At 34.4% G+C, this 20456-nt stretch overlaps 1 protein-coding gene and 1 pseudogene across 1 annotated transcript; one reads left to right on the forward strand and one right to left on the reverse strand.

Moving 5' to 3' along the window:
* Nucleotides 1-6145: 6145 nt before the first annotated feature.
* LOC122301893 lies at nt 6146-11188 on the forward strand (annotated as a pseudogene).
* A 1778-nt stretch (nt 11189-12966) lies between these two features.
* On the reverse strand, nt 12967-16620 carry LOC122300948 (beta-fructofuranosidase, insoluble isoenzyme CWINV1-like). The gene is made up of 7 exons (XM_043111958.1): nt 16389-16620; nt 16227-16235; nt 15202-16064; nt 14870-15028; nt 14488-14726; nt 14243-14333; nt 12967-13215 (listed from the first exon to the last, which is right to left on the reverse strand). The coding sequence occupies exons 1-7, from the start codon at nt 16561-16563 to the stop codon at nt 13036-13038; spliced, it is 1716 nt and encodes a 571-aa protein (XP_042967892.1). The 5' UTR covers nt 16564-16620; the 3' UTR covers nt 12967-13035.
* Between the last annotated feature and the right edge of the window lie 3836 nt (nt 16621-20456).

Below are 20456 nucleotides of genomic sequence, written 5' to 3' on the forward strand. Positions count from 1 at the left end.
TAAATTAAAAATAAATTAGAAATATCATCTAATGTGCAAGTTCATCCATAACCTTACTTGAGAATTTAGTTACCTATAAATATACTGGACAACAAAAATCTCCAGAGAAAACTAAATCGAACGGTGACCATGGAAGTAATTTTCTCATCTCTTCAGATCTGTCTCTTGTGCCTCTTCCTCCTCTCTCTATTTCGTGCTAATGATATGCTTATATAGGGTATGAAAGAAACCCTAATGTCCTCTTAATTTCCGCATAAAACATTGCCTAAATTTTAGGACTTATCTTGACAGCCATGTACGCCCCTCAGGATTTTGAATTTGGAAATTCTTATTAGAGACGAAGTTATAGCCCTTTAAAATAGATTTCTAATGCATCAAGAATTGCATCAATATGATATGTGAGTAAAAATATACAATCAAAAGACTAAAGTATGTCCAGACTATCTGCTAACGAATTTCGGACTTGGACTTCTTGTGGTTTCATTTTGTGATTTTTTTTCTTTTTCTTTTCTTCCAAATTGCTCTCAAATCCCATGAATGTCCTCCTTTGAATTTGACTGGGCTTGACTGGGCTTGACTTGCTCTTTTATAAACTCTAAAATTAAACATAAAAAAACTGCTTAGGAGTATCCCAACGTAAATAGAAATTCAATTTAAGAATACACATTAATTCCTATGATTTCTATTCACATTTTAGCATTTTAGTCCAATAATAGGATATTTAAAGTGCACTTTAGCACACTCATCACTCCTTGTTTTGCAAGAAAATCTGCAACAACATTACTCTCATGAAAAATATGCCGCACTCTGTACTCCAATTGATCAAGACAAAGTTTAAGTTCATTCCAATAATCCTCGAGATACCAAACATTACACTCACCATATCTAATCCAATTAACAAGGATTTAAGAATTAGTTTCAATTTCCACCTGTTAAAAACCTTGTTAACAACACCTTTCAACCCCTTCAAACAAATTCCTCAATTCAGTAAAGTTATTAGAGCCCTGACCTAAAAAAATAGAGTAAGCTGCACACATTTGACCACCAGCATCACGAATGACACCCCAGCATCGGCAGGCCCAAAATTACCCAAGCTGTTGTTGTCCGTATTAAGCTTCAGAATCCACTTAAGCACAGAGACCTTATTAGCTTTAGGAACTAACACCGGAATATCCATCCTGTTCAAGATAACAATATCTTGTCTAGGGAGTCTTAAAGACTTTAAATCCAATTGCGTAAGTCTACGGATCCATAACTGGATGGCATGCCAAACCGACTGACTGGAGTCCATCTTGCCATCATACCTAGCTCTACACTTATGTTCCCAAAGTTTCCAAGAGACAATGGAGGGGATAAGTCCAAAAATAATCCGTACCTGAGACAACTTGTCAATACGACGAAACAAAAAATTAACTTGCTCCTGCCAAGTAAGGAAAACACCCATATAAACACCTAATTGAACCGAAGCCATCCTCCAAACTTGCCTAGCAAAGTTGCCATTGCAAAGAATATGATTAAGATCTTCAGTATGTCCAAAACAACAACAATTACATTTAGAAGCCATCGGGATGCCAACCATTTTAATCTTCTCATCCACACTCAAGCAGTTATTAGTGGCCTTCCACATCATAATAGAATTTTCTTATGGATAAGATTATGCCAAATCTAGTGAGCCCAGGGTAAAGGAGACGCCTGAACTTTAAACACTCCTAAGCACTTTTTGTGGTAAACTTTCCATCGTTCTCTTTCATCCAAATTAACACATCTTGTGTGACGTCCCCAAATTCAGTTTGGGATAGGACGGACATTTGAAACGTCGAGACATGCAACACAAGGTTACCTGCCCCCGTTCATGACATATATGATGCAATGTTCCTAACATGCATATAACATTATGCAATATTCGCAGCGGATAATTTTTTTCTTTAGCAATACTATGTACCAAATTGAAAATATCCCAAATGCTTAAAAGATACTTCATACATAAAAACCCATTGAATAGATCACAACACTAGTCCAAAATGGTTATGATCCAAAAAGAACTAAAAATGCAACTCCATTGTATAAGTAGTAATTTACGTTAACTACTATATTAACATTGACGTCGCACCGTCGCTTAGTCAACTGTGTCTAGTTGATGAGCTCCTGATTCTCCTTCAGGTCCTGTAACAAGATTTACCATTCGGGGGGAATGGTAGTTGGGACTACCAAAGTGAGATTTGATTACAAATCTCAGTAAGTTAACAAAAAACTTCCACACAAGCTAATGATGCATGGATGACAGTAAAAGCATAAATGCATAATCAAATTCATAAGTAATTAAAGCATAACTTGGCGTACAACATAACATAATTGACATAACTTAAATTGAAACATGAACTGAACTTGACTTGACATGAACTTGATCTGAAACTTGACTTAACATGAAAAATACATACTCCACAGTTGTTGTGGCCCCATGTATTCTACGTGTAAATACATACTCCACAGTTGTTGTGGCCCCATGTATTCTACACAAACTTGACTTAACATGAAAAATACATACTCTACAGTTGTTGTGGCCCCATGTATTCTACGTGTAAATTCATACTCCACAGTTGTTGTGGCCCCATGTATTCTATGGAAACTTATTCTTTAACTGCTTAAATACATACTCCACAGTTGTTGTGGCCCCATGTATTCTACGTGTCACAATTGCTGTGTCTCACGTAGTGTATGCGTCACAATTGCTGTGACCCCATACATAAGTAATCAAGATGAAACGTGACTGGAATACGAAATGACTGAAGTCCTGACGTAACATAACGTGACTTGAATATAACTTGAAATACATGACCAACTTGAGATAGAAATATTTCGTAACATTGCATAACATATAATAGACAACATATTTAACATGACATACTTGCAACAGTGAATATTACATGACTTGACATACATGTAATAGATGACATACTTAGCATGACATACTTGTAAGGTACAGTAATACATAACAGAATATATTATGTAACAGATAAAAATTGACGACAGAATAAATTCTGTATAATAGACAATTACGTGATAACCTGGCATGGCATGACATATATGATAACATACATACATACACTGTAGTTCCTTTACTTAGCACACATACACAGTAGACTGCTAGTAAGTTAAAAGCTAACTTACCTCGATCTCCGCGTTTCTTATAAAACTTCAAGTGCGATCACGAGGGACTGTAATTAGTGATTTTAAAAGTTAGAACTAAATCACTAATAATTTGAAATATGAAAAATACTAACTTAAAGAGTAAAATTTTCATTTTACTCTCTACATGTGAAAAAATGACCGTTTTACCCATAACTTAAGGATTTTGCATACTAACTCCAAAAGTTTTCAAAATTTACATTCCTCATGTAAATTTTGTCCTAAACTTAAATATCAACCCAAAAAAATTTAAAACAAAACATAACTATGAAAAACACACTATGGCTGAAACATCCATAGGTCATTTCCCTTGATTTTTGTTGCAATTCCTTCCAACTTCAAAACTCATGCTTAAACCAAAATTTTGCAACAAACATCTTCCAATCCTAAGTTCAAAACCATACTTAAAACATCCATTTAGAAAAAGCTAATAATTAACACCAAACTTTTTTGTAAAAAGATCCAAGCATTTGAATCACAAGTTTTGACATTAAATCAAAACATCTCCAAGAATTTCAAAAATCAAATCTTACTTCTAACATATTCATAATATCATCCTAACATCAACCATGCTTTAAATCATCAAACTAAAGTCACCAAAATCACAAAATAACATTTGGAGTTTTTGGTTTTACACTTAGTCCAAAAACAGAAACTTTTTCCTCAACTAGTTTTGATAAATCTCTTGATCTATGACTTATAAATATATGATCTTCAAACCAAACCATCACATGGTTTAAAAAGATGTCCTAAAACATATATAAGCTTCTAATTCAAGATCACATGGTTAGAAATTAACCAAAACATAAATTTAGCCAAGAATATCCACACTTTGGCTTATTTGAATATCTCTTTGCATAAAATTTCATATATTTGAAACTAACATCAAATATCTTCAAAATAATAATATAACATGTATATAAGATACTTAGGATCCTCCAATAAAATTATTAAAGTCATTAGAATAGGTTTAGACCACCAAATAGTTAAACTTTCTCAAAACAGAAACTGTTTTTCTTCTTCCAGTTTCTAAGTTTCTAAATCTAAGAAAATATTTCATCAAAATCTTTAATCATGAAAAAAATCCTCAACCAATAGTCACATATACATGTTAACAATACTCCATAAAAATTTCGGATCAATATCTATCCATTAGCTTGGTCAAAAACTCCAAAATATAACATATTCTCCAGTTTATCTTCCAGAATGACCTTTCTATAGTTTACACAATATTTGACTGACTAAATGATCTTCAAATGGGGCAAATAAGATATCCATGTAAACTAGACTAAAAAAAGAACAACTTATATGAATAAGACTTTATGATAAAACACTTACAAAAGCTTCGAAATGGGTGTGCAAAAGACCTCCTAAAAGCTGTCCGAGAGAGAGTGTTTGATATTTTTTCAATGGAAAGTGTAAATGAAGATAATTTCGTGGGGAGAGGTGGCTGGAGATACTTATGGATGAGATATGGAAGAGATGAGGCTGGAGTTGAGAGTTGAGTGTAATTTTCTCCTACCCAAAATATCTATAAAAGATTATCTCATAATATTCTATCCAATAGTATCTACAAAAAATCAACTTAAGATATTTTTATCTAATAATATCTATAAAAATCAACTCAAAATATTTTTACCCAATAATATTTATGAAAATTACCTCAAGATATTTCTTTTTATCCAATAATATCTACAGTTTTGAACAGACGTTTTGTCCAAAAATATGAAAAAATGTTATTGCGCCATAAGATTTTGAATAACCCTCCGAGTCTAATGGCACAAACCATAATACATTTTGACACTTCTAACTATCTCCAATAATCAAAAACACACTTCTGATACCATAGTAAATAATAACACTAACTATGTAGTTAGACAAAAACTTATACGATTAATGGATTCGTGAAAACTTATGAAATTTTCACGAGATTCCTAAAGTTAATAGAAATTTCACAATTGAATTTCTAGTAGACTGTTACATCTTGTCCCTCTTTATGTCTTACAAAAAATTGATACAACTCATTAGCTTTATCAAGTCCAATAAGCCTTTCTAAACAAGAAGTATTCCAACCATTATCCATGCAAAGCTCTTTAATTTTAAGCAAAGGTTGGTCAATCACAAGGAAATGCATATTAAGAGGACTCCCATCCTCCCAATTATCATACAAAAAAAAAAAAAAAAAAAAAAAAAAGAGGTTACCCTCATGAACAATCCATTTAGAATTGTTTAAAACATTTGGAATACTTTGGACAATCATCTTCTAAAACAAAGTACCCTTATTCGATTCCAATAAAGATAAATGATTATCCCTTACATACTTACTTCTAAATAAGTCCACCCACAAAGAAAAAGAATTATCTGAAATTAGATGCCAAGCTAGTTTTAAATGTAAAGCCATTTGAGTTCCCTCAAAGTCCTGAATACCTAATCCACCTTCTTCAATAGGTCTGCAAATCTTATTCCAACCCACCTATTTCCTTTTGTCTTTCCCCTCAAAATCACCCCAAAAGAAAGAGCTAAGGATTTTATTCAACTCCTTAAGCACTAACTTGGGGACATATAAGACCGCAAGGAGATGAGTGGCCATACTCGAAAGAACATGGTAGAGAAGAATAGTTCTACCATTGGCAGAAACATTTTCATCTTCCATCCGGTAATTTTCTTTTTGACCTTTTCAAGTAAATCACCAATACCTGAAACCTTCAATTTACCAATTGCGATGGGCACACCCAAATACTTAAACAAAAAAGAGCCTTGAGAGAAACTGGTAACTTGAATAAGCGATCGCTTTCTTACATGTCTGTGAGGAGATGAGTGGCCATACTCAAAAGAACATGACGGAGAAGAATAGTTCTACCATTGGCAACAAAGCATTTTTATCTTCCATCTGGTAATTTTCTTTTTGACATTTCCAAGTAAATCACCAATACCTGAAACCTTCAATTCACCAATTACGATGGGTACAACCAAATACTTAAACAGAAAAGAGCCTTGAGAGAAACCGGTAACTTGAATAAGCGATCACTTTCTTACAACTGAAATATGTTTAGAAAAATAAACGGCACTTTGTTCTTTGCTAAGAACTTGACCCAACCATTCTTCATAAACAACACTTGCATCAAACATCTCATCGACCCTTTTCCACCATTAACAAAAATAACAATGTCATTAGCATACATAAGATGGGAAACAATGAGAGTACCTCTAGTCTGAGAAAAATGTCCAATTTTTCCAATGCGAAAGAAGTGGTTTAAGAGACGAGAGGCAAGCACGGTGCTTGCATTTCTAAGAAAATGAAAATGTCAACATTACTTATTTAATCCGTGCATGACTGCCTTGCTATCATAAAAGAAAATGATCTATATATGGTATGTTACGATTTCACAAATTTTGATAAATTAATTTGATTTTATATAGTTTTCACACACTTCGAACATGTAAGCAGCTGAGCTCATCTAGTTGAGTTCAAATTTAAGTCTAGTCCAATATTCAAATATACAACTCTCAAATCACTAAATATCATTGAATTTAAGACTTCTTTACAATAGAGACCCACAACACTTTTCAATTCAACATTTATGCACAGGACCCACAATTTTTTTCAACTTCTCATAAATATATCTAAGAAAAAATCTAGTTGTAAGCGATTCTGTACACTAATATGTGCATCCATCCAAAGTGATTAGTCAGAAAGTCATACTTTAATGAAAATTGTGCCAATTTAAAATTTGAATATAAAGGCAAAAATATTGATATACAGATTAATACATGAATTTGTTTATATGTAGCAAAACTCTATATTTAAATTCATCTTAATATTTAAACACATTTAAACTTATTTTAAGTAATTTCATAAAACTCACTCAACCATTTTAACTCATTATTATTCATAAAAAAAAAAAAAAAAAAAACTTTACTTATTTTAACTTAGGCAAACTTAATATTTATAAAATTTTTATTATTGAAAATATTTTCATCGTACGATTGAAATTAATAATAGCGTAAAGAAATAAAAACAGTTGGTGGGGTCTAACTGATACCCACACGTAGTTACACCTTGAGTGGCCTGTGCACTGCACGCTCTACGTACGCACGTGACCCACAGTACCCTCATCATCATCGTCATCATTTTCTTCTTCTTATGAAACCCAGAGCTCCTAGCTCGAGTGGTTCGCCCCCTCTCTTTTTCTTAATAATCTACCCTCCCTCCTCCATATAAATTCCCTCGGTTTCCATCCCTTGGGGTTTGTTTTGTTTTTCTCGCCCTCTAAATCCCCATAGAAAAAGAAAGGAAAAAGGAAAAAATAATTAGAAATGAGTAACGACAACTTCGACTTAATTGTCTGATTTCGGCTCCGCCCTCCCCGCCGCCGCTGCTGGTATCAACCATCCCTGAATCCTAGTATCTCTCTCTCTAAGATGATTCATATAGCTCTCCTGTATCATTGAGTTGTATATTAGTTCAAAAACGAAAAGTTTATGCTAGCTTTCTGCTATTCAAACCGAAATAAGTTCTAAGCCACGTGTTTGTTGTTTTTTATAGCTCTTAGTGAGGAGGATCGAGCTGGTCTGGTTAATGCTCTCAAGGCAAGTTTTTTTGTGCAAAACAAACACGGTTTTGGTATAGTTAAGTTATTACCATGAAAAACAGGCTTGGTTTTCTGTTTTTAGCCTGTTTATGGCAAGAGGGTAATGAAAATGATGGCAAAAATATGTTTTTGTGGCTATTTTCACGAAACTAGTTTGTTTTAGCATTGAGAAAGTGGTCTTCAGCTTGTTCATTTTTAATGAAGGCGAATCAGGCCCTGGGGATTCCTTTTCGTTTTCAACGATCCAGTTTTAAATTGCAGTGCAATTGGGTGTTTTGATTTTGGTGGCATACTTTCTGATGGTACATTGTTGGATATATATGTTCTGATTGTTTTGCAGGATAAACTCCAGAGCTTGGCTGCTGGGCAATCAGATATTCTAGAAACTCTATCACCCAAAGTCAGGAAGCGTGTTGAGTTTCTGAGAGGGATTCAGGTTAGCCTGCCCCTAAATTCAATTCGTTAATGCTAAGATTAAGATTAATCAATATTCTTTATTGGAATTTGCATGATATGAGGTATGTATGTTATCCATATTTGGCCCTTTACACAGTTCCATGATTATTGAATTGGTGTAATAATGGGTTTGCTTAGCATGGTTTCTTTGACATACCGTATTGCTCCCTACCCACCCTGGCAAATGGGTCAATGTTTGTTAAATTATCATTTTATTTTTCCTCTAGACTTTGGTCTACAGAAGTATTGAACAAAGTCTAAGAATGTAAACCACACACTCAAGTATATCACTCAAATAATGTAACATGTACTTCGGTATAAATCTGGAACACTAATGTAAAAGTGATTAGAGTTGTTAGATTTATGCTTGTACCTGTAGTATCTGTACCAAGGCACTACTTGGCGCCGCTCTAAAGTTACCTCACCTCAAGGGTTTTCACAGGCACCCAGCTTTCCTTTGAACTCAGTGGTCTTTGTGGGTGGAGTGCTGGCTCAGATCTTCTAATATGGAGCTGAAGATAATGTTTCACATTCTAACTTTGCAGAGCCAACATGTTGAGCTGGAGGCAAAATTTTTTGAGGAGAGAGCGGCATTGGAAGCTAAATACCAGAAGCTTTATGAACCACTTTACACAAAAGTTATCTATTTATTCAACTCATATATAGTGCGTTACATTTATATATATATATATATATTTGGAATACTTTCTCAAAAAAGAAAAAAAAAACATCTGAATTACAAGGTTTTTGGTTTACAAGGTTTGCATGCATGTTCATTTGTTGATTTGATCTTTGCAGAGATACGAGATTGTGAATGGTGTAGTTGGAGTTGGAGTTGGAGTTGTAAAAGAGACTGCTGTGGATCAAGAAGGAGATAAAGATTATGAACGTGCTGCTCAAAACTTAAATTAATTTTCCGTTTACAAAGCAGAAAAAGGAGTTACCAGCCATTTGATTTCATCTGGAAATGCAGAGAAAGGAGTGCCTGACTTCTGGCTTACAGCGATGAAGACTAATGAAGCGCTAGCTGAGGAAGCGAGAAGGTTTGTTATCCATCTATTGAATCGATTGTTGAATTATTATTTACTGTTTCCTCGGGTAGATCAAGGAACGTGATGAAGGGGCTCTCAAGTACCTCAAAGACGTCAAGTGGTGTAGATCAATTGACAACCCAAAAGGTTTTAAGCTGGAGTTCTTCTTTGATACTAATCCGTATTTCAAGAATTCTTTCCTTACGAAAACGTATCATACGATTGATGACGATGAGCCTATATTGGAGAAAGCAATTGGGTAATTCAATCTCTGATTTCTTTCTTAAATATTTTGTTCTCTACTTTTCAGAGTCTCTATTTATGCCGGGGTATTTTGCAGGACGGAGATTGAATGGTATCCAGGTAAAAGCTTGAGGCAGAAGATCCTAAAGAAGAAGCCACGAAAGGGATGGAAGAAAGCCAAACCCACCACAAAAACTGAGAATTGTGGAAGTTTCTTTAACTTCTTTAATCCACCACAAATTCCCGAGGATGATGATGATCTTGATGAAGATATTGTAAGTTCGGTTTCCTTGTCTAGCAAGATGACTATGTAATTGTAAGTACTAAAACTAGTGTTCCGTAATTTTGTGATATATTGACAGGCTGAAGAGCTTCAAAATCAAATGGAGCAGGATTATGACATTGGGTAAGTCGTCTTTTATATTTTTTGCTTGGGCAATAAAACCTAATTTTTTAAGGTCTGAGAAATTGTCTCCCGGCAGCTTATCTATTGATGAGAAATCCTTTAACTTCAGTGAAAATATACATTTCAACATTTTAAGGCTTTTGCTGTACATGTGACGACCTGCTTGATTGGTTACTTTGGGAGTTTGATAGGCATCTTTATGAATCGATGTAATCTATAATGCTCTTTAAATCTATTCATTGCGAAGGAAGAGGATTGTACAAACATCGTGTTAAAACAGATTCCTGTATTTTCCTGATTGGTGACATAGTATGGTTTGTGTGCTTCACAAACTCTGAAAAACAAAGTGAATTAGGTAAGTGCTTAAAACAGTATATATCATGGGAAGGGGGGGTTTGTGTTTTGCCCATTGGTCTCAATGTATTATTGCTTCAGAAATGCTTGGTCTACAGAGTGATCTTAAAAAAAATTTACTAATTGTTGTAGCTTGATATGGTATGTAGAGTGTAAAGCACCTCTATTATAAAGTAGATTTGACATATTACATTGAGTCGCATAAGTTTGTAAACTTTCTTTTGTAAGATCTCTTACCTAGTACTTCTCTTATTTTTCTCCGAAATGACCTTTTGTTTGTGTTGCTGTGTAGATCAACAATCCGGGACAAAATTATCCCTCATGCAGTGTCATGGTTTACGGGGGAGCTGGCTGTACAAGGGGATGAGTTTGAGCGATATTGGAGATGATGACGATGGCGATGATGACGAGGGGGATGTTGAGTATGAAGACGATGACGATGACGATGAAGAAGAGGAAGGCAAGGGCAGGAAGCAGGCATAGACATCATCAATTAATATTTTCACTTGTCCAATACTGATACAGGTCCGGAATGGTGGATAAATGTTTGAAATGCTGATGCATTCTTTTCCCTTCATTTTCTTGATTATTGCAGTCATCTGCTGGACCCAAGGAGAGATAAGCTATCCGTATTTTCTGGTAATTTGATGTACAAGTCTGAGCAATTCTTATATATTTTGGGTTAGTGAGGGAGATAGTAACTTGTGTTAACGAAATGCGGAAAAGCAGAAAGCCTCAAGCTAGGGAGCAAGGTGAGCGCCCTCCTGAATGCAAGCAGTAGTAGTGTTATGCCTTTTTATTTCTGTATTTCTCTTTGTTCTTTTCACTTTAAGCTTTTATTGGGTCAACTGGGTTTATTACCTATGGTATATGTAACCTACACTAGACTATCAATTGATGCCGCGCCTCTTTTGATTACACATTATGTATATATATGATATCAACTACTTACAAAAAAAAATATATATATATATATATATATATGTATATATATGATATCATGAACCTGTTAATTTCCCATACAAAAACTCTTAGGGTTCAAGTTTACTAAAAGTGTGAGGTCTGCATGGCAATATCAAAAGCAGCCAGTCTACTTGTTTGTGAATGTTATGCTATCACCCTTTTTCAAATGGAGTATGCAAGACTTGCATATCTTAATTAAGATTGTATCTATTATTATTCTTTATAGAGTTGAGAAATTAGAGGCGTCATTACAAGTATCTTATGCTCTCGCTTCAAATTACGATGTACCCGCAGAGTACTTTATAGAGGCTGGCCTCTATCTCAACTCCAGCACCATTCATATAGAATCTTGTCCAATACCTCCCGCGATGCATTCGGACTCAATTCTTCCTTCATGATCATGCCCCTCTTTACCACTTTCCATGAATCATGATAGATATATATCCTTGCTGATACGGAGATCATGGATTTCCGATCCTCCAGTATCCCATAGTTTTGTCTTCTCTGAGAAAAATAGTCCAAAAGATCCGTACTGACAGTACAGATGATAAGAATACACACACACACACACACATATATATATATATATATATATATGTATAATGTATTAGCCATTTTCACAAAATGATCGAGAACCCAAACCAGACCTGACTCCAAATCGATTACACTGTAATGGGGCATTTGCTTTTTATAAGAAATCAATTAAAAGGATCGAGCATAGGAGACTATATATATAAGAACTCCGACATTTTTTTTTTCTCATGCAATACGAGAATGTTTGTTATGTTGCGAGTAGACCAAGTCATGAATGTCTTTGGATGGATCATGTATGCTTAAATATCATTCGTTAGATCATATACTGATCTCTATAACAAAAGAGTTTTATAATTTGATGCACCACAATAAATTACATCAATTTGTGAACTTGAATTTTATGAAATTTTTTTTGTGAAACTCACGTTTTCTCTTTTCTCTTATTAGAGATTGGAACTGATAAATTCGTCTGGGTACGTAGTTGGTGATAGATCGAGGAGAATGCCTTAAAACGATTGCCGTTTACGTACACGACAATGAATTTTGCAGTTTAGCAACTTTAGCTAGCTAGCTAACAGTCATCATGTCCTCTCTCTCTCTCTCTCTCTCTCTCTCTATATATATATATATGCATGGTTTGTCAAGCCATTAATTTGGACTAATTTAAATATCGATTCAGCAGAATCCTTCAGGAACTTGAGATCATGATCTCTCTCTCTCTCTCTCTCTCTCTCTCTCTCTCTCTACGTACGTACAACATATAGTTATCATCATGTATAGGGGCACGGGAATTTTTAATCAATTGATTTTATGAATAATTTTGCGATTTCACCTCGCTTATTTATTTATTTTTCTCATTTTTTTTTCCTGATGATCTCCTCCTCACTTTTCTCAGAGGTTTCTCAGCTTCAAGAAATTAAAGTCTCGGGCATCTTTGGAAAAAGTTTCCATTTAATCCTGTATCATCCAATCTAATCTCATTTCATTTTATTTCATTTTTTCAAAATATCATTTAAATAGAAACACATTTAAATTAATTATTATAACTTTTTCAAACTTTCAAATAAAAATAAAATTTAATTTTTTCAAATCTCAAAATAAAAATTATATTATAATAATATTTTAACTTTATAATTTTTTTTTAAATTTTTCTCTCATTTTTTCAAAACTCAATAAATACTTAAATCAAACTATTTTACTATTGATCACAAACTATTTTATTATTATTTATAAATTTCTTATTTCATCTCATTCTCCAAATATGATCCTTTTAATAGATTCGAGCCTTCTTCATGCTCCAAGCACTGAGTGCTGTGATCTGGACATTCTGAGTTCCATTGTTGAAAACATGCAAGTGGGCCTTGTCATCAATTGCCAATGTGGGGTAAACTCTAGCCGAGATGCAAACTTTTCCTTCTCCCCCAAAGCTCTCCACTATCGAATGATCAATCTGTGCATGGGAACAAGAAGGCTGGCTGAATAAAACTCTGTCCTACCCATCAAATGCATTATATTGGGACAAAAAGACACAGAGGAAATAGCCAAAAAATAAAAAATAAAAAGGAAAGGAATAATCAGACTAAAATTGGTATGCCTGCACAAAGCACAAAGTTTAACAACTCGTGCATTTGCTGTGCATGGGCCTCATAATTTTTGGCAAAATTTTAGTGCGTGGAACATGTATGAAAAGTAGCTGATGTGTAAAGAGGGATCATAAAATTCGATAGAGTACGATAGATAGATTGTAATTTTTTTTAATTGTTATTAAGTAAATATAATATATTATATTAATTATTAAGTTATTTAGATGTGTTATTTTTTTTGTAAGATCTATTTATAGAACTAATACTTCTCAACTCATTTATTCAAATTTAGTTGTCAGGAACCAGAACCTTATCACCTAATGAAAAAATGGGGTGGCCGAGACTTATCAAAATGGGACATGAAGGGAAGTCACCAGGTGGATCCTTTGATCTCTATTGGTATCTACCGTTCAGTAATGAGAAGTGCTACAACTATAAAGAGATTTTATAAAAATAATCTTACAAATTGATATGAATTGATACGATACATTAAATTAATTTTATAATAAAAATAATTCTATAAATATCTAAAATATCACATAAACTCACGTTATGAATTGATGAGTTTGTTTTTATAAAATCTCTTTTTGATCAGAATATTTCTTAATGTAGATTATTATAACATGCAGTCTTTTTTATCTTCTTAGATTAGAAAATATTATGTCCATCTTAATAATATATAAGACATATAATTAATGAAAAGAATTGTTATAAATATAAATAAATTATATAAAAATAAATTCATATTTAATCGATATAATTTTATATAATCTGTGAATATATTTTATCATAAAAATAATTTTATAAAACCACGTAATCATTTTTAAATCAGGCTAAATATCTATGAATTTGTAAAGTATTTCCGGTACAAAACGGAATAATCACCCAACTTACCAAACATCGAAGTGACAGTTTCTCGCGAACAGGGTCCACGTTCAGAAAAGCCCCATAAGTTGTTTTGTCGTTATTGTTGTTCAGGGAAGACCTGCTCACCACATAAAATGATCATCATGATCAAACAGATAGATCAAGTTCAAAAGCTCACTATGGAAGTTTTTGAAAAGGCATTGTAAATGGCGAAAGTAGCTAGAATCTGGGAGAGAGAGAGAGAGAGAGAGACTGCATGCGAGAAATTAAACCTGCTTTGGTCACTGCACATCAGCACTACATATTTGTCATGCCCTTTGAATATTCTAAAGAACACTGCCGTGTACTCTTGCATACCCTTTGAAGCCAAAGCCAAGACTCCAAATGGTCCTAAACTCCCATCAACCAATGCGCCCTTTTTACTGCAAAGCGCTTGCGGATTTTTCCAACTCGGATCCAGCACTTCTGCCTTTGCCAACTCACTTATTCCGAATGAAACTTCAACATCAGCCTGGACAAGACATTTAAAACAAAAACCAGTAAAAAAACACACACACACATATACGTATATATAGTACTAGGTCTATATATATATATATATATATGTATTGTGATTACGTGCATGCTGCAAAATCTATGAAAAAGAAAAATCACCTGTGATGCTGTGACACCAGAAACTTCAAAAGAGAATCCTCCCTTAAGCACTTGCTTAGGCAAGCGGACTTCATTTCCGCGCAGCTTTTCAATTTCTCTAATGGGCCATTGCACCAATTGTTTTTGGGATATATCAAGCCAAAGAGCCCTTGGAATTGCCTGCAAAATATGCCCAAAAAGAACAAAAAAGAAAACAGCTTTGATATATACAATATATATATATATATAATAGAACTCCAAACAGATCCTAAGTTGTACGTACGTGCTGTAGTCTAACTTTTGAGAGTTGCTAAGCCTAGACCTCGTTACAGCAATAATTCTAAATGAATTACCTGAATTCCAGCCCATCCCTTCTTAATATCATCGTTGACACTCGAAGACTCATTAATCCATCCCCACAAAATTCTTCTGTTCTTTGCACTATCAAAGAAAGTTTTTGAAGCATAAAACTTTCCATAATCGTATCTCAAGCCCGAGTCGCCGTCCACCTGGCCCTTGTCAGGAATATAGATATCCTTATCGATGTTATAAGTTCCAACAGTATAGTAATCGTGTTTAGTGTCATCCAAGCTCAACTTAAGCACATATTTAACATCTGGGCCCATAGTTGATGTGTCAACACCAAGTTTGGAATTAATCAAAACCGGGAAAAAGTCGGGGCATTCCCACATTCCGGTGCCTTCTGCAGAGTGAAGTGGGTGCTGGGATTTTACCCAGTGAAAGAAATCTTTAGACCTGTACAGAATAGCTAATCCACGGGAGTACCTTTTGCTTCCAACGATCAGTCTCCATGACCCATCAGGACCTAACCAAGCAGTGGTTGGGTCCCTGAAGGAGCTTACATTAATTTGGTTAGCTGCAGTTGGTGCCATTAGTGGGTTTTTGGGAGACTTGACCCATTCCCTAAGGTATGGGTCAGAGAGGTTTTTGGGCATGGCCATGTTCTGGACTTGCCTATTCTGGGGGTCAATTCCTGTGTAGAGGATGACTGGGGTGCCCCAGGGAAGGATTGTGGTGGAGCCCGACCAGCAACCGTTGATATCCGACGTCTGTGATGGGTAGATAGCCGGCTCGTGTGGGGTCCAGTTCACCAAGTCCGTTGATGTGGAGTGGGCCCAGACAATATTGCCCCAAGTTGCACCTTTGGTATTGTATTGGTAGAGCAGATGGTAAAGCCCCCTGTAAATCATTGGTCCTGCATGCAGACATGAATCAAAATCAATTCATTTACTTTAGAACAACATAGGAAAACGAGAGACGACCCCAAATCTTTACTAAATATATATCACATTTGTCGAGATTAAGATCCAAGGGGCGGCTAAAAGCCGTTGGGAAAAAAAAATAGAAATGAACTGACCATTAGGATCTGCATATATATCCAAAGCCATGCACCCATTTATCATCAGTTTCATAATCAGGCCACGTTAAGATGATAAAAACAAAAAGCAAAGAAACGGAGTTAGAGATATAAAGTACGAGAGTGAGACAGCCAAGAAAGAAAGTATGGTGAAAGGAATACCATTGATCCAGTTCTTGGGGGGTTGGAAGTGAAAAGATGTTCGATAAGGCTGATGTTCAGGAGGAGACGAAGAAAGCTTAAGGTCTCTGTAAACCTGGTGGGAAGCTTCAAGCTCAACAACACCATGGCCGAGAAAGAGAAAACAAAAGACTAGCCAAGCAGGAGAGATGGCCATGGTTGGCTTTTCAGGAATGAGAGGGAAGATAATACTTCTATGGCTATTTATAAGGAGAGTTTCGAACTTTTGAAGGCACCAGTGGTCCACTACCCTCACTCTCTTTACAAGGTTTAAATAATGGAAAAGCCTACAGCCACAGACTGCTCCCGAGACTCCATCCCGACTGAACAGCCACGTGGCTCCTTTAATATTCAAAAAATGCAGCCGGCTGAAAAAAAAAAAAAAAAAAAAAAAAAAACAGATTCACGTTAAAATAATGGAAAAGTAGTACTCTACGGCCGCCGACTAATTCTCCCGAAGACTCCATCCTTATTGACGTGGCTACGTGACTCTTTTATGGATGGTTTAAAAAGTGAAATGAGACCAGAATCTTATAAATAATAAAATAATTTATAAATAATAATAAAATAATTTAAATTAAATAGTTTTTAAATTTTGATAAATAAGAGAAAAAAATTAAATAAAAAATATTATAAAATTAAAATATTGTTAGAATATAATTTTATAATATATTTTTTTATTAGGGATTTGAAAAAGTTGTAATTGTTTTTTATTTAAAAGTTTAGAAAAGTTATAATGATTAATTTGAAAAAATTATAATGATTAGTTTAAAAATTTTGTATTTAAATTATATTTGAGAATAAGATGAAATGAGATCATATGAAAATTTTGTATTTCATCTGAGGTCCCAAACTTGCTCTTAATATTAAAAAAATTCGGCTAATTGAAATTAAAAAAAAAAAACAGATTTATGTTAAATAAAAAAGAAACGAAGAAGAATTTATATCTCAGATCCAAAGAAACCCTAAGCATCTCATCAATTTAATTTTCATGTTCCCTCCATTCCTCCCTCTCATCCACCCTCTTCCAAATCAAAAACATTAAAACCATCGTCGACTCCCCGAGGCCTGGAGGGTCACCATGAAGCCACCATTGCCACCATTGCCAATCCAAAGAAATCCCAACCGTCTCCTCTATCCCTCCCTCCCGTCCACCTCTCCCAAATCAGAAACCCTAAGCCATCGTCGCCTCCCCAAGGCTTGGAGTGCCACCATTGAGCCACTATTGCCTCTATCCCTAGGATTTGTAACTGTAGCCTCACCATTGAGCCACTGTCGCCCCATCCCAAGGCATGAAACCCAAGCCCCTCACCATTGAGCTACTATCGCCTCCATCCCAAGGCCTGAAGACTTTTCCATTTAATTAGTATACTGTTGCCTTCCCATTTAATTACTGGTATCATGTTGAAGGATGAAGCGTGATTCATGCTTTTCTTCTTTGGCATACTAGTTCAAGACTGAGATTCAACAAGGAGGTGTCATTTTTGGCAATCACAACTAGTGACGATGGTATCAAGATTTTAGCCAACAACAAAGGTGTGCGCTTGATAAGGATGTTGGACAGCCGGGCCATTGATAAGAATCAAGGGCCTTCTGAAGCCATTAACTCTAAGGTAGTCGAGTGCTTTGATTTTTTTTACTTATCTATATAGTAACTTTGGACAATTTCATGTACCCCAATACAGAGTAATGTTATCAAGAAAACCTTTGACCCGTGTGTTAATTAGACCCTACTTAAAGATGCAAGTCTAAACCCTAGTACCACTTAGGTTGTACACTTATGGGTGGAACGTCAAATACCACTTTGATTGTCTTGTATCTGAACCCAAACAGATTTTTTAACTAACAGAAGCAGTGTCAAACTTCTTTGATGATAGCTAATACAGATGGGGTATCTCAACCTCTTACAGAAGTCTCATAATTAATATATTTCCCAACTTATGATTTTGATTTGGTGAAAAGTCTGTAGTGGACCACAGGTTATAGTTAATATTGTTGATTACTGCCAATTGCTTTGTAATTTGATACCATCAACCTTCAATATCATTGCCTTTTGTATTCCAGTTTAAAAACCAATCTCAATCCTAGCTGTTGAAGTAGCATACAGATAATTTTAGGAGGCCTTTTTATTTTTATTTTTATTTTTATTTTTATTAACTAAAGATACTTATATGTGATTTTATTCAAAGAATACTCTATTAATCTTGAAAAACCCATGTTAAATTTTAAGCTTACATATGTATATGGTTTGGGGCCACCCCATTTAGCCACAGCTAGCTCAATCAAAAAGTCTATTTCTATGCTGGATTTACAGTGTAACATGGTTATTAAATTACCTTCACGCTTTTTGATTATGCGAGATAATATTTGAAATTTTCTTTTGCTTAAAGCTTAGTGACTGTTTACTATTTTTTGTAATATCCTCGTTGATTCTATGGTTCATGTGATATGTTTTTGGGTTTGGGAGTTTTTTGGTATCGTGCGATGGTAGGTGTTACACCTAAAGTTTGATTCAAACTAGTGAATTAAAAATTCAAATCAGTTTTACCTGTAAGTATATAAGTGTTGTAGTACTTAATAGAGTCGAATTCACATGGATTGACTTATATGATAAGGAAAATAAACTTAAACAAACAAAACAAATTACTAAAAAGAACGTGAAATCAAATAGAAAAGAAAATTATTGAGATGAAGATTTTTAAAGTAACAAGATACAATTAAAATGATAAAATAAATCGACATGGAGAACGACTAAGGTTTCAAGGATTCATATAATAATTTAGAATATTGTCTCCTATCGATTTATTTCAATTAAACTAGAATAATGATTCTATTTAGTTGAAAGATTTAATATTTAAAGTCGAAAACCTAGTCACTAATAATTAAGCATGTGACTAGTTTGTATCAAATGACTACTATGCCCTCTGTTCTAGGTGCCGCAGAAACAGTTTTTATTTTTTTTCAACTAATGAAACAAATGCTAAATAAACAAGAAAATATTTTGCAGTTAGTGCTTTTAGGTTCCTGTTTGATATATATTGTTTTCATCCAAAGGAGTACAAGCAATCCATCCTCTCTGTACACAAACTGAACAAAATATGCTAATTATCATACTCATCTTATGTACAAATTTAAACATAGGATATCGTTAAAAAAAAAAGAAAAAAAAAAGAGAGAGAGATCAAACTTGATCAATAAAGCATTGAAATACTCGAGAACAACAACATCTAGAATTTGCAATAGCCATATGTTTATGGAGACAAGACACTCTAAAAGTAGTCATCTCCACCAAAAAATATGTCATCTCCACAAATGACACTTCATGAAAAAATAGTCATGATCTCCACCGATGAAATAGTCATCTCCACTAATTATACTTCACCCCTAAATAACCATCTCCATCAATAATACTCTGCCAAGAAATAGTCATCTCCACCAAACCTACATTGTTTAGCAATAATGTCTAGGAGATGCAATCCTCCTCTTTACATAAACGTACAAAAAGTCACTTCTATCGTCTCAAAACAAAAGCATATTATCACTCATATTTCATGTCGACACTACCTACATGGGAGGAGTTGTCAGTCTAATATGAAGAGCCTCCATAGTGTATCCTTCAAGTGTGTTCTGTGGGGGGCATAAAATAATGTTAAAAGTGGCGACGCACTAAAAATATGTTTGGTCATTCATACACTTCAATCATGACTCAAATAACTACTTAAAGGTATGTGCATCCTCATTGGATATCAAATCCCCGAGTGATTATATGTAGCTCTACTTTGGGCATCTAGCCAAAACACATTCTTTAATCGCAACTCATAGTCCATGTCTATCTGATAGTAGAAATCTGGATTTTTTTTTTTTTTTTGCATATCTCGAAAATAGTTACATAGAACTTCAACACCTCCAACCCTAAGGCGAAGTTGTCGTGCTTTGTCAATATAGTTTCGACATTTTTTCTCCCCGAATGACAGATTCTCTTAACCCTCCACCTCAACAACCATAACCTTAAAATTTTTGGACATTCGTATTTCTATTTCATCATTTATT

The sequence above is a fragment of the Carya illinoinensis genome, chromosome 2 (assembly GCF_018687715.1).
Source record: "Carya illinoinensis cultivar Pawnee chromosome 2, C.illinoinensisPawnee_v1, whole genome shotgun sequence".
In the NCBI taxonomy this organism is placed as follows: domain Eukaryota; kingdom Viridiplantae; phylum Streptophyta; class Magnoliopsida; order Fagales; family Juglandaceae; genus Carya; species Carya illinoinensis.

Bases quoted from the DNA above. Each gene is read 5' to 3' on its own strand.
- LOC122300948 (XM_043111958.1), bottom strand. From the start codon at position 16,563: ATGGCCATCTCTCCTGCTTGGCTAGTCTTTTGTTTTCTCTTTCTCGGC. The intron at 15,029-15,201 runs GTAATTCATTTA...CATATTTTGCAG, and splicing joins AGGGATGGGCTGGAATTCAG to GCAATTCCAAGGGCTCTTTG. The intron at 14,727-14,869 runs GTGATTTTTCTT...TGTCTTGTCCAG, and splicing joins CTGGTGTCACAGCATCACAG to GCTGATGTTGAAGTTTCATT.